This window comes from Xiphophorus couchianus, chromosome 11 (assembly GCF_001444195.1).
Source record: "Xiphophorus couchianus chromosome 11, X_couchianus-1.0, whole genome shotgun sequence".
Lineage (NCBI taxonomy): Eukaryota > Metazoa > Chordata > Actinopteri > Cyprinodontiformes > Poeciliidae > Xiphophorus > Xiphophorus couchianus.
The window spans coordinates 30880382-30895990 of record NC_040238.1 but is presented as its reverse complement, the minus strand read 5'-3'; the positions used below and the strand labels follow the sequence as shown (position 1 = coordinate 30895990).

Here is a 15609-nt window from a genome sequence, read left to right as displayed (position 1 = left end):
AAAGTGTTCTGAATAAACATAATTCAGCTTTTTGTGTATTTGGGTTGATGACATGATAAGAGGGTCAAGAACTGAGCTGGCACTGGTAAATATTATGCAAATTAGATAACTTTGACAGATTTCAACGTATATTCTCAGGTATTTAAATTGCATTTGAGTAACATACTTGGGTTAGAATTTATTCTGATGACCAGCATGGATACTGGCGTACTGAATCAAACTGTGATGATGAACATGTTTTTCAGAACTGAAACTGGTCCAAATCTGTTCATACTCCTGTCTGTCTAATTGGTTTCTGCTCATATTTGCCACATCAGTAAATGTGTTTGGAGTCCTTGTTTTAGTTTTGCCAAATCTTCCTAAAATCCATGCAGTGCTCTTAATCCAGCTCAAATATTTTACTGTAACCATACAAAATATGGGCCTACACCATTAAAAAGATACTTAATGTAAAATAAAATGTGAATAAAGAAAAGCAAAACAAATATTACAGTTGTATATACTCAAAATAAGTCAACTCGGTTGGTCTACTCCTTTTGTGATGTCACCAGATGCATTTGTGCATGCAGGCTAGCAGGTGTAACTCTTTTCTCTGAAGGAGCAACAGTCCAGAAACAAAAACATTTATTCACTGTACATTCACTCCCATCTTCAGTAACAACTGAGGTCAAAGTTATGGTTGTTGTCTCAACTTCTCTTGTGCTGAATCTGCAGCAGGAGCTCCACACAACGCTGAATGTGCGCTCAGACAAAGAGCCTGGGGCGACCATTAATCAGTGTGGCTTTTTATCACGGGGCAGCTATTAGCCACATGCTCTCAGCCCAACCTGCCACATCACAAAGTACCACATCACTGCTTTAAGATTTGGCACAGAACTTGGAATCTTAAAAATATTTTTAATTAAAACTTAATGCTAAAAATCAAGAAAAACATGCGTCCTTGCTGCTACATAACTAATGAATCAGTAAGTTGGATGCTTGTGGCAAAAGGGCCTTAAAGAAAATGGGATAACACTGGCAAAAGGCTTTAAAGACCAGGTATAAGTTGCTATGAGATTCTTACAGTGAAAAAACATTGTTTAAAAATAACACAGTAATTTAATATTTACACAAGTATTAAAGAAAATGTATCATATGATCCAACTACTTTTGTTTAGAACAGAAAAAACAACAATTATTACTGCTGTTGAAATGAATCATTATGATTATTGCAGAAAATATAATGTTATCTCTAACACATTTGCATTGATTTTCACTTTGACTTTAATTAGAAATAGGCAATGATTATTCGTTAATAATCTTAGCTTGCCAGCTGTAGTTTTAAAACAGAATGACTTTAGTAAGTGTGATTAGTGGTGCTGTTTAGGTTTCCACACCATCATGGTTTGTGTTTCTTGTGAAAAAAATATTTTTAAAACAAAAAAGTTTGTATTTATGAGTGAAAAGTGGAGCAACCTGCTGCTAAGTCGGCTGGTTACCCCAACTCTTTCTCTAGCATTTTTTAAGAGAGATTTCAGACTTTAGGAATGGCATAATGTACATTTTTTGCGTTTTTCAATCTGTAAATGTTTAAAACTTTATTGTACCTTAATTGACAAGAAGACAATGTCTTTTTTTAGGCTTGGCTTAATGAAAATATAGTTTTTTTCCCCCTCTAGTTATTTCTTATTCTGGTCTTTTCTACTCAGCAGAACTTGGAGTTAGGTATTAAAAATATATCCATATTACATCCAAATAGAAATAAAATTAATTCAATAGAAATGCATACAAGAGGGTAGAAAATGATTCTATCCCTTAATCTTCATCACTTCATCCACCTTCACCAGTTCACTCCTATGCTTCCTTCCTCCTTCCCTCTTTGGTCTCTTCATCTCCCCCGTTTTCTCACTTCCTTATCTCTCTGCTTTCCTTCATCTCCAACCTTTCACCGACGAGACGCCATTCCCCAAAAGTTTCCGTGCAGTGACCCAGTTCATGGCACGGCGGAAAGTGAATGGCGGGGGAGAGCTGAAAGAGCGGCAGAGCAGTAGATAGTGGAGACAATAAGGAAGGTGTAACATGTCAGTCCCTTTTTACCCCACCTCTGCCATCTGTGACAGTGGGAAACCTGAGACATCTCCCCTTCCTCTTCTTCCCACCCAAAGCCCTCGTCTCCCCTCCTCTTTTATGCCTCCCACGCCTACTCTTTCACTCTTTATTGCCGATTCCCCCATGGCTTTATTCTCCTCCCTCTGACTTCCACCTTTATTCATAATTAATACAGGCAAAGAAAACCGCTTTGACACTCTTGTAGTACACATGTGTGACTTTTTGTGAGCTTGCCAGGTTTTTTCTTTTTTTTTGCTTATGTTTCTCTCCTACACCTTATATGAGCTTCTGTATCTTCCACCTCACCTGGTCATCATGTTCTGCTGATTAACAAAACACTATCTTCTTTGTTACTGTGCTTTTTAGAAACACTTTATTTTGTGAAGTTTTGTTTCAAAAATGCACACTTTATTAACTAGTTGTGTTTTTACAGCCAGAGTTAATTGGTTAGTATTAGAAACACATAATGTTGAACAGTTTCTCTTTTCAGGCTCTCTTAGCAGGAGGAGCAAAACCTCTTTTTATATTACAAACAAGTATATCTACAGTATCTTCAACAAGTACTGTAGATACCTTGGGATATTTTATGACTTTATATCCCTTTTCTTATGCCTCTAAAAACACCTCTGTAGACTTTATACGACCTCTGAAGATGACCTGAGCCATCAGGCAGCCAGGCATGAGGAGTATTTCCTTTACATCCTACAAGCTGTCACAGGGATCAAGAGATCTAAGCTTCTCTTCCTTTACATCCCATAAATGCTGTAAGGGATTGATCTGGAGACTTTAAAGGCCAAGTCAGCACCCTGAAACTTCTTTAAGTTCCACCAGCCATGTATTTTGCAGTTTGCAGGGAGCATTGTTTTTCAGATGTCATTCTTCTCAGGTATCACAGAGGCTGCAGTGCAGAGCTTGTAACAGCTGCATTTATTTACAAATGACAAGTGGTTGATTGAAAGTCACAGATTAAGCGATTCTGAATGTGTTTTGCCTAAAAGATGCTGGAATACTCAAATTAAACCCAAAACGTCTCCAGCTTAGGATGGATATTCTAATTTATGATGCATTGCAAAAGTATTCAGACTCCTTGAACTTTTGCACATTTTGCCATGACACAACACAGTCGCTGTCCTGCTGTAACCGGAACCTCTGCCCCAGTCTTTTGTAATCTCTAACTGGTTTCTTCTGGTATTCTCTTGTGTTCAGCTCCATTCATTTTCACATCCACTCTGACCAGCTTCCCTGAAGAAAAGCATCCCACGTCATGATTCTGTAACTGCCATGTTTACTCAATTTTAGTGGGATAAATGTTTTATGCAACTATTATTATACTTTCTCCTCTACAAGTCCATTGTTAAATTACAAATTAATTTATGTATCAGTCTTTCATTTATACCTTGTGATTATAAACTGACTAGATCCTCTGAAATCTGGTGTAATTCTTTGAGATGAAACCATGCGTGCTCTTTCTGTGTCATAGAAGCCTATTTTTAAATTGAGCTCCCAGCAATGATCTCCCTGACAGACTTTCGGTAAAACTTCTGTTGGCCTGTTTTCGGCTGACTTGATCAAATGTGAATTTGGTAATAACCTCTCTATTGCTGCTGTCAGAGTGCATTATGTGTAGGAACTCTCCAATTTAAACTTCTAATAGGAAACTTTCATATAATGTAGCGAATGTTCTGTGCGTCAAGCTCACTTTGCCCCGTGTCTTCTTCTTTAACTCTTGTCTCTTTTCTCAGTCGGTGCTGTGACAAGAAGAGCTGCGGAAATCGTAATGAGACGCCCTCAGACCCTGTTATCATCGACAGGTACTGACTTTCTCTTTGCCCCATTGTTCTCAGCCTGTGTCTATTTCTCTCTCTCTACCTCTGCCACCTACACACACACCCACACACACACACACACACACATACACACACACGCCGTCCAGACACCTACTGGCACACTGCTCTGACCTGTTTGAATGGCAGCGTGGGACAGGATGTTTGTGTTTTTTAGACGATCTGCTGTCGCTACTGAAATAGATGCTCCTCAGACTGAATCAGTGCCTTCTGATGTGAAGCGGGGTGAAACATTTGAGACACAAGCTTTGCATTTAACAGCAGGAATGATGAGCACTGGTGTTAGCAGCAACCCATAAAAAAGAACCTTAGATACACACACACTTTTTTTTTAACTGTGCGAGTGTGATTCAGGAAAGATGTGGATCTGCTCAGCAAGGACGTAAATGCACAACAGCCAACATGTTGCTGCCTAATATCTGGAACTAAAGGGCACCTTTAAATATAAGCAGGTGCTTTTTTGGTTATCTGATGCAAAAATATACAACTTTCTGTCAGAGAGGAGGAATGAAGTTATCTATCACTCACCACCCGCCCACATTTCTTCCAATCACTCCTGCAGGAGCACAAAAAATGGGTCACAAACAAAGAAAAAAGTGACTGAGAAAAACTGAAATGAGATCCAACATTATTTTAATCAGATTTTTTTTTTTTTGTCTTGGTTGTTGTTTTAACCCTGCATGAGCATTTACACACACACAGAGAGGAAGAGGACTGACATTTTTTCCTCAGTGTCACTTTTCTGTGTGTGATTAGGCATAAATGTGCAGCATTTTTACTTCCTGTATGTTTGTGTGGAAAATGAGTGCATAATTTTTTTGGCAGTGTGACCAAATTTGGGGAAAATACTTGCCATTCTTTCAGTGTAGAGCATATACAAGTGACACCACTGACTGGATGTTATTGTATCCAAAGTTGATTCTTCAGCACTTCTTGAGTGCTTCAACTTATACCTGTCAGTCAAGCTGGTAAGTTGAGATTCAGGGAATATAAAGTCTCCATCACTTCTACCTTTTTCAGTTTTTCACAGCTTTATTTCTACTGCAACTTCATATTTAGATGATCCCCATGTGTCCTTTAAAAGGCTGTTTAATTTTAAATTCAGTGAAATCAATGTAAATTCAACCAATTGCAGGCCCACAGCAAGAAAATTGTGAATCATTATTAAGATTAAAAAATAAATATATATTTCATGCTAATTTTGTTCTGAACTTTCAATGCTTTATAAAGTCTACAAGTTCCCCCAAGTTATCAAATTAATATTTGTTATACTAATCAAGCGTTCAGCAATCAGAGGTGAGTGGATCTTCCACAGTGCAGACAGAGCATCCGCATGGTGTGTTGTATCATATAAGATTGGGTAACTTTATTGTCAGGTTATTGCTATGGGGTTTTCATAGCAATAACCTCATTTTACTAAAAATGCCTAGCAGAGAGTCTGACAATGTACATTTTTCCTGTAGCAGGAGTCAATTGTGTAAAAAAGTTGTTTAGTTCCCATGTATTTTGAGAGTATATGTGACTTTAAGTACAAAACATTCAAAGACTGATTTTCTTGACGCCCTGATAATTCAGTATATATCTGCTACGTAATTTTACATGTTGGTAAAATTAAAAGACTACTGTAAATCTGTATTTGGCAGGGGGAAGAAAGATGTAGGACTTAACTGCATCATAATTCATAAAGTTACACTCAAAGTAAATTTGACTTCATGGAGATTTAAAGAATACAAATGTGTGTATTGCCTTTGTTTGCATGTTTGTGCAGGATATTGTCCTAACTGTAAACCGCAGCCCTGATTTTGTTTTGTTTCTGTCGGCTCTCTCAGACTTCTCATCTTACCTCCCATTATACATTTGCCTGGAAGGTGTGGAAGTTAATGTCTAGATCTGTGTGTGACTGTGTGTGTGCTGGTTGTGAAAGAATAGCTGATACATTAGACACAACTTGACAAAATAATGGATACATAACCCATTATGTGTGAGGAACTGGACCGTGCAGCTGTGTTTGTGGGACTGCTGGTGTGTGGTTGTGCGTCATTTGACATGGCTGAAACAGAGAAGCAGTAAAGTGAATTCTAAGAGATGTCAGGGAACTTGGTCAGGAAGGAATGTCAAGGTTACTGTGGATACCGTGGGATACTTCCTGTCAGCCCCTCTCCCCCTCACAGCATCTTGTTGCAACATCTGGAACTACGCTGTCTGACAAAAACACGAGGAAAGAAGGACAGAATAAAATCTTTAAGCGAGTCACCGATTGCAAACTTGCACCTGATTAGAATTTTACTTTTTCAAGCTTGAATAGACCAATGAATATTTTCCTTTTGTCTTATAGAAATTAGACAGTAGTAATGAAGTTTTTTCCCCTAAAAACTAAATAGAAATATACAAAAGTTACAGTAACCAGTAAACGTGTTACCACCAGGTATATGTTGTGCAGTTTAAGGGAATAAAAAACAGCTATGTTAGAATAATAAGACTGCACAAACCCCACAGGTTAACTAAACGTCCCCTGAATCACTGAAAATTTCAAACAAATAAGCAACAAAATATCATTTTCACTTTCACACTCACCAGTTTCTGAATTTGATTGACAGCAGCTAGATCCTGCGCCCAGATATGTGAAGGAGAAATAAAGTAAACAAACTTGACATGTGTTAAGGCCGCATGGTAAACAGTGGCTCGTTAGCGGTGGGAAGGAACATAAAACATAAACCGAGCCGTTGAGAGAAAGTGCCCATGCTTGTAAATGAGATCAGAAGAATTAGGAAAAAAAGTTCTGAGAAGATTTTTCACTGATGCTTTTATCTGTCTAAATCTCAACAACATGACCACTTATGTACAAACAGACCATTTCAAACCAAATCCATTCACTTTATTCAATTCTTTAAACCACATAAGCATTTTTTTTATTCAAATGCCTTAGCCATAATCATACATTTATGCACATCAAATGTAAAATTATTTTTTCATGCTTTGAATCTGTACCAGAACAATGGCAGCTAACATTAGCTTGTGTCTGATTGTGTTGACAGTTTACCACTTTTTATCTGAACTTGGTAAAAAAATACTTGTATGCTAAACCAAGAGTTGGGGTCATGATCCTCTTATATTTTTATTTTGTTGATGAGAAACTAGAAAGTTTGGGAAACACTGCCATTAAGTGAAAAACCCTGATTAAAAGTTTAAACAAACATTTAAACAAGGTTTGATTTTTCTAAAATGCACAGAGGGCGAGAGTATGGGAAGTAAAATGTCTCCAAAGCTGTTAGAAAAGATCGATATGGAGAAGCGTTTTGAGGTCAGCAGGTCATCACAACAACATTTTACATATTTACTAAGAGTATTATTTAAATCTTTAGTAGAAGTGTCAGTAATTGGGGGGATGATGTATCCCTATGCATTGAGTTCATGTAAACCCAGTGAGAAGCAAATAAAATGCTTTCGGTTTATTTTTAAGTGGAACTGATGCATTTTAAATCAGCAATACTTAACAGGAAATACATGTAATTAAAGCAAAGAAATGATGAACAGATTGTTTGACATTTAACAAAAAAGTGCTGCATTTGCTCATCATGCTTCTGCTTTTAACATTGGGGATGAAGAGGTAGCAAACTGGGAAGACTGGCAACTCATTGCTTGGTGCCAGTGAGCATGTCTGAGTGACAAGTAGCCCATCACTCCATGCATAGGTGTGTGTGTGTGTGAAAGAGTGTGTATGGCCCTGTAAATCCCTGTTGTGGGACAGCGAGTGTCTCGCTGTGTCTCAGGGTTAATACAGGGTTAACGACATGCAACGATATCCTATCATACGCCTGCTTGACTCCTAAAGAGCCACATTCACTCTGAGCTCCTCTCCGGGTGTGTGTGTGTGGCTTCCTTTCAGCTGGTTTCTTGCGTCTTTTACTGTCTCCTCCGACAGCATCCTCATCAGCTCTCGCTCCTTTCTTCTCCAACACGTCTGTTTCTCTCTGCTGCATGTGTCATTTTCCCCTCCTCACTCCTGGCCTTCCTCCAACTCATTCACAGCATTCTTCGTCTTCACTCCCTCCTTATTCTCCCTCTCTGACTGTTTTGGTCTCTCCGTGGCCCTCGGGGGTTACCTACCTCACTGCTCAGCTTGCTGCATGTTTAGACACCCACAATTGGCTTAATAAGCCCAGGCTGTGTGTGTCAGAGAGAGTGTGTGTGTAGTCTGGGTTATAGTCTCAGGCAGTGTGTTCAGGGCTTAGATCAGTGTCAGGACTTAAGGAAGGCAGTTTGTGGGTGTCTGTTTTGTGAGCCAGAGTGTGTTGTCTCGGGTTGTAAAGGGGCCCACATAAGCCTGAGGGTTTAAGGGGGTTCCCCATGTGTCGGCGTGTGTGTGTGTGTGCAATCTGCAGGGTTAAGAGGGGTCACAGCTTGAGGTGGAGATGATGGGAAAGAGGAAAGGATGGAGGAACGGTAGAACGAGGAGGTGATGGTGATGAGGCAGCATTTACAGGGGAAAGAGGAGGAGGAGGGGGAGGCTCATAGAAGCAGACACAGGAGAGAAGAAGAGGAGGAGGAGGAGCAGATCAAGATTTGTTTCAGGGGATAAGAGCCTCCGTCTGGGGAGCCCTGTCAATCAAAGAGCAGGGGGTAGGGGAGGTGGGGGTGCTGTCAATCAACTGGAGGAGGAGGGTGAGAGGTAGGGTAAGCGGGGGAGGAGGGGAGGTGAGAAGACAGAGGGAGCGAATGGGATCTTCTAAACGATCTCTTCATCTTTTCTTCCTTTGTCTTCCTCACTACCTCTTTTCTGGCTTGTCCCAGTTACTAAAATATCTCTGCCAGCCTGGTACGTCACTGTTACTGTTCGCTCTACTGTCACTGTCTGACACACACACACCCACGCACACACACATGCACGCCCCCACATCTAAAATAGAATGTGAGATAATTTTCCTCCTTTCTTGACCTGTTCTCATTGCTCCTTTACTGTGTTGCCCTCTTTTCTATCACACCTTCCACCCTCCTAAATATAGATTTGCGTTGCTTCACTTTATATGACCGCAGTTCTTTGATTTTATGTGTTATATTGTATGAAACATAACAAATAATTTGCCATTTAACATGCCTACTTGCTAAAACATGTCAAATAAAACTGATTCCCTAAGAAATTGATTTGCACATTTTTAAATCAAGCCAGTGAGCAGGAAAAGGCTCAAACTTTGTTACCCCTAAAGACAGCAAAATTGATACAGAAGTCACCTCATGAATAAGTAGATATGTATAATGTAATCTCAGCTATAAAGCTTCAGGTACTTTTCAAGAGCCTTGGTGACTATATAAAGACGAGAACCCAGGAAACTGATCAGAAATAATGTTGAGGAGAAGTTTGTGTCCTTTGAAAGCTTTGAACGTTGAATCAATTATTTTTCTATTTTACTTGTGAAAAAATGTAACAAATATATCACTTTCTAGGCAACATTAAAGTTGCTGGTTCGAACTTCCATCTTCTTCTTTCCATAGTGATGGAAAGAAGAAGATGGATGATTTCTGGGAAAGAACGCTGGGAAAACCCCATAATAAAAAAACCATCAACATTGCTGGTCTCTGTAAAATGCCCTTATAGATATAATTGTTGTTGTTGAGTTTGGTGTGCATTTTCTGTCAAAAGTGATTTTTTTTTCTTTTGCCTAAATTGTCTTTTGGCGAAACATGACTTAGGCCATTATTAGGAACGTCTCCTTAGAAAGGAGACGTTTTGAAAATGGTTGTATGTATTTATCATGCTCCTTCCCACATCCCAATAGTGTAGCTCCATTACATAAAACACATTGATTTTTTTGTTCATAGTTTGTTACTTTGCAAAATTAAGTACACTGTTCTAGAAATTAGAATTTAGCTTTATATCCTTTAAGTACTAGAAATGATCAACATTAACCTATTTCAATTATGGGACCTTTTCTCTTCCAACATTTTAAAAACTTTGGATTTGAGTTATTTCCAGTGAATTATACCCGTACTTCCTTTCTCACTTGCTTTCTAATGTTTCAGGACCACTTCCTGTGTTGAAGGTCAGTGTTTGCTTAAAGATGAGGCCCGCTGGGAATTATTCATACCAGGGCTATAATGGCAGCGTTCATCTTGGTCACAGTTTTTGTGTGTTGGTGTGTGTGACTGTGTGGCAATGTGAGATGGAGAAGAGAAAGAAAGGGATGTTTTATTCATTTCTCTCATTTAGCTTCTTCATACGCACCTGTCCCAGCAGTTAATGGCTCAACATTCAGTTCACTAGCTGATTTAGTCTAACTGCCTGTTTTAATGAACACACACACTTTTACAGAGCTGCAAAATGTCTTTCTGTTTTTCCTTCTCTGGGTGTGTGTGGTTTTGCTTTTTATATAAATGTGTTGCCTTTGTTTCTTTTTAAGGTATAAGATGTGCATTTCATTTTTTCATATTTTTATTCTCACAGCAAATATGTAGTAGCCAGGGTTGTAATCTGATAATAGTCTATGATAAAAAATGTTTACTATTAGCAGTTATTGATAGAAAAGGTCACTGAGCTGAAAATAGCAAGTCTTTATATATTACATATGTCTTTGTACAATGAGACAGGAAATCTGTTAAAAAACACCCACAGGGGTTGAATGAAGAGGGTCCAAACAGATGTATAATGTTGGCCCTGCTGCCGCCTCTCCCACACAAACACAGACATAGCCTTTTCCTTTTTCTGTTCTCCTTGTTTCCCCCTCTTTCACCCCTCTCATCCTCTCCTTCCTCTGTTTCCTCCTCCTGTGTGCTATGACACACACCCCAAAACACACGCACACACCCCCCCATGCACACACACATCCTTTGGCCGGAATCGTGTTACCCTAATAGCTACAAAACACTAACTGACAGCCTCACATTTTCCCATATGTCTGCTGAATCTGTAGCAATACCACCGTTATTTTAGAGCATTGCATGTTGTTAAAAGCTGCAGTTGGACATGAGATATGATGCACATTTAACCATTTAACTGTTCACAGTTGAAGGTTTCTTCATGTTCATGCAGGACATACCATCCCGCATCAGAACGTGAAAAGATAACAGCCTCTAGCGATAGTGGGGAGTCCACCCACTTTGTTTTGGTATCTTTTATTTAAAGTTGCACAATGGAATGAGCTCTGTGCATCTAGCTCTGTACATAAACATTCTGCTTGTGTCCACCTATAAAGCAAAATTGTATTTGTGTGGTATGCTGCTGAACTGAATGTTTTGCCTCAACATGAAAAGATGTGAAAAGCTCAGAGCATAAATTTTTGTTGCATCAATATCTAGTGACTGTCGAGTTTTTTTTTTTATATCTGCTTGTGCAAAAATAACTCCTTTCAGCCAGTAATTCATTTCTGCAGCTTCATTTAAATAAAGAATTTACATTGCTTTATTTATGCATTTTTAGCTACAATATAATTTGTTATATTTGAAAGTGACATGTCAAAATAACAAGAATGTATATGAATACAATCACAATGTTTTTGTGTTTCCTGGGGATTTTATATGATAAACCAACACAAAGTTATGTATAATTGTGTGTAGAAGGAAAATTACATGACTATTATGATACATCTAAATAAAACCAACCACTTGTCGCCAGAAGTCACCAAATCAATAAACTTGGTTCACTGGTTCATTAATGAGAGAAGCTGCCAAGTGATTAATTGTAATTCAGAAGGAGTTATAAAAATTCACCACTCAGCTGGGAGACAAACTCTAAGCAGCACCTCAGGAAACTCGTAGCTGTAATTTAAGTAAAAATAACACAAAAGATTCACTGAGGAGCCAGATACCAATGCATGCTACACTCCTGCTTTAAAATATTACACAACCTTGTGTTAATATTTTATGTAAAATCTAAATAAAATTGCATTTTCTGATTGTAAAGTAAATAAAGTCGAAAAGGTTCATGAGTACCTTTTGTACACTATGAAAGACAAAAAGACTAAGATTTTTTTATGTTGTGAGCTAAGCTATTTAGTTGTTAGCTAAGCTACTTAGTGAGTGATTTCAGTGATTAATCAACACAACTGCAGACAAACTAGGTCATAGAGTGAATATGTAATCAGTTGTTAAACTTACCTCAATAAATAGTGAAAAAAGTATTTGGCACATGCATGTGTTCATTAATTTGATGGATAGTTAACCTCCTGGTGTGGATTAGAGCTGCAGTCAGTCCTGGAGCCAGTACAGCTATCCGTCCTACAATACTCTCTTTACTCGACAGCCATTACACCCTCATGCTTAAACACACTTACATACACTACAGTAGCACAGTGGCTCATTCATGATAGGTGGTTGCCGATGGTGTGTGTGAATATCTTAAGCGCTGTCATTAAAAGGCAAACAGATTTGGTCTACCTGGAAAAACTTCGCACACACACACATGCACCTCGACAGACACGCCAACGAGAGCGTGAGAGGGAATTTTTCCCCATACCGCAAAGTGAGCTGGTGGTTGAGGAGGCCGAGCGAGAGTGTGTTTACTTACTGTGCGAAAGTTTGTGCAACTGTAAAGAGGAATTTGTTGCGGAGTGGAGAGGAGAGCGGTGGAGCGGAGAGGGAAGGGGAGCAGAGTAAAAATGTGCCAGCCATGCATCATTTCATTATTAATAGCCATGTCGGAATAAAAATGCTAACCTTGTCTGTTCCAACGGACTGAGTCTGCAACTGCTATGCTCTGTGTATAGGGGTGTGTGTGTGTGTGTTAGTGGTGGTGGGGGGCATTAGTCCGCAGCAGGGTCTCATTTCCCTTTGTTAGAGCTGGTAGGGTGAGCTGGTGAAGTCATTGCAACCTACACAGGTAAAAATATCTGTGTGTGTGTGTATATGTGTAGTGGCAGTGTTTCCTCTGTGGAGCGCACCAGGAAGAAAGCACCAGCGTCCTACAGAGAGGGGCATTGTTATGGACCTCCGAACACACACAACTGCATCACCCCTCCCAGAACGAGCAGCCTGATCTGCACACTGTCTGTGTTGCCACAGTAACATGTAGCACACGCCCAAACAACAACAAACAATTTGGGGAAGAAAAAAGAGAAAAGAAATCAAAAGCTCTCACTGCTCACTTATGTGGTGCTTTGAAAGAGTATTTTTGGATGGATTTTTTTTGTCACATTTAAATATTTCAGATCATCGTATAAACTAAAATACTAGAAATAGGTAAACGGAACAAACATAAAATTGTTTTGAGATGATTTCATTTGTGAAAATAAATTCCACTCTTTGTTTACTAGTGAACTAATTGGGAATAACCATATTTTTTGGGAGTCTGAATTCAATTTTACCTACATTGATTGTTTTCAGACTTGTGGAATCAAGAATTTGCTTAACAATAGAATCTGTCTAACAACATATAGGCTAAAAAAGTATAAAAGTAGGAAAGTCATTGAGATCTATTTATCTGGAAGTAGAAAAATCATTTTGAGGTGTTCGGGACGTCAGTGAATCACACTGAGAACCAAAATCTCCAAGCCCAAAAACAGGGGAGAACCTTCACAGAAAAGGCCTGGAGACAAACATTATTCCAAAAGCACCACAGCAATTCAACCAGGAAGTCAGAAAAGAATCTAAAATCACATTTAGAGCATTGCAGGAGTTCCTGGTTTAAAAATTAGAAAAAGAAGAAATGGGGAAGTTGCAAGGCTGAAACCACTGCAGACTAAAAAAACACAAAGGACCATTTCACTTTTACCTAAACACATCTTAAGATTAACAAGAAAATATACTGTGGAACTCTTTGTTTACATTCACAAGCATAAAACTATCACAGCATTTAAAATAAAACCTGTCATGCTAACAGGGCTGCTATAAGAACTGGACAACTTCATGAATTCTTCTCTCTAAAGGAAAATCCTCTCTGTTCATCAGTTTGTGACCCTAGGCTCAAGCACGCTACTGTTCTGCAGGATGTCAATAATCCAAGCGCAACAGGAAGTACATCTCCGAATGGTTGAAAAGCCAATTGAAATGCTCTGTCATGGCTTTAAAAAGCCAATCCATGCTTGAAAACCCTTCAACATGGCTGAATTAAAACAATTTGGCAAAGAAGAACAGCGATTTAACAGACTCATTGGCAGTTATTTAAAACACTATATTTTGCCACAAAGGGTGGTACAACCATTAAATTGGATTAAGAGCCCAATTAGTTTTTGTCCATCGGGCCAGATTGGATTGAATAGCTTTATCACTTTAAGAAATTATCATTTGAAAACTGCCTTATGTTTTTACACAGCTTATTCTTGTCTAATATTACATTTTTTTGATAATTTGAAACCTTTAAGTGTGACAAAGAAGCAAAAATAGAAGAAATCCATAAGGGGGCACATTTTCACATCACTGTGTAACATGACATGCATTATGTACCCATGGATATGGTGTTTTGAATAAAAAATAATGGCTATTTGTGTGTATTTTTGTGATGTTGAACTATGCAACACCCCAAGAGTTAGAGGCAGTAGAACGCAGTATGGTGGAACTGCGGAGGTGTAATCTGTCAGACAGGAAGCCAGCAGGGTCAGAGGTCACCAAGCACTAATCGATTAGCCGTCAGTTAGTGCGGCACCCGAGAGGAGAGCGCAGCTGTGGCCAGCTTTCTTACAACATGTATGTGTGTGTTTTAAGCTTAAGTGTTTATGGTTTTAAGCTCGTGTGTGTGCGTGTGTATGTGTGTGTGTGACTCTGCTCATGTAACTCTGTGTGGGTGCATGTGTGTTTTCTCTGACGAAGGGTTCCTGTTGAATTTTTTTTTCTATTTTTTGTTTTTGGTCTGACCCTTTGAGGTTAAATGCCTCTCTCCCCCTCTTCCTCTCATTCTCCATCTCTTCTTGTATCTTTCTCCGAGCTGAGAAAGCAAGCTAGAAACACTTGAACTTGGGTCACACTGTGTAGGTGTTAGCCAGCTCAAGTGTCAGACTTGCAGCAATCATCTGGGTGTCTGTTTAAAATAAAAGACAGTTTCAGAAAATCTGCATTTCTTCTCTTTGTGCCCTGTGTCTTTAGAATAAACACATTTGATCTTCTGTGGTTATTTATACACTTGCTTTTAGAAGAATCTGCCCAGAAAGCCATATGGTGACAGCAACATCATCCAATTTCTTCTTGTGTCTTGAGAGAAAGATTTTCAGATAAGAAAGAAAAATATGTTTTTTGCCCTTATTGATTCTATTGTGCACATCCAGTAGTTTTAATGCTCTAATCTGCCTTTTATACGGGGCAGAACCTTGGAAATACCAAGGGTAAGGCATTTGAGACTTAAGGACTATGTTTTAGTTCTTCAGTCTTAACTTCATTGGTAATAACATTAATGGAATATACAATTAAAATGCATTTTAATGGATGATTAGAATACAATTTTCTATTCAATTAATGTTCAAAAATCTGTTACTACGGACATTTAATCAATCTATCAGCCAATTAAACATTTGTTACAATACCTTAAAAAGAGTAAAGCTGCAGCCAAGTATGACTTAAGTTTCCTCTCAAGTTTCTTCATTTGAAACTTAGATGAACATAAAAGAGACAGAATGAGTGATTATTATAATTACTGATCTTTTTATTGGTTGTAAACACCTCTTCAGGAATTTGTCATACTAGCTTTTAAATCACAGCTGTATCCACACACATTTCTTACTCTTTTCAAATATTTATTTTTAGACTAGAGGTGCACCAA

General features: G+C 38.6%; 1 protein-coding gene across 2 annotated transcripts in view; it reads left to right on the top strand.

Moving 5' to 3' along the window:
- The window catches only part of LOC114153795 (transcription factor COE1-like), a 95977-nt gene that overhangs the window by 14603 nt on the left and 65765 nt on the right, over window positions 1-15609 (top strand). For both annotated transcript variants that reach the window (XM_028032563.1, XM_028032562.1), the window contains exon 6: window positions 3831-3899. In XM_028032563.1, the coding sequence (XP_027888364.1) occupies window positions 3831-3899 (69 nt within the window). The remainder of the gene's footprint in view (window positions 1-3830; window positions 3900-15609) is intronic.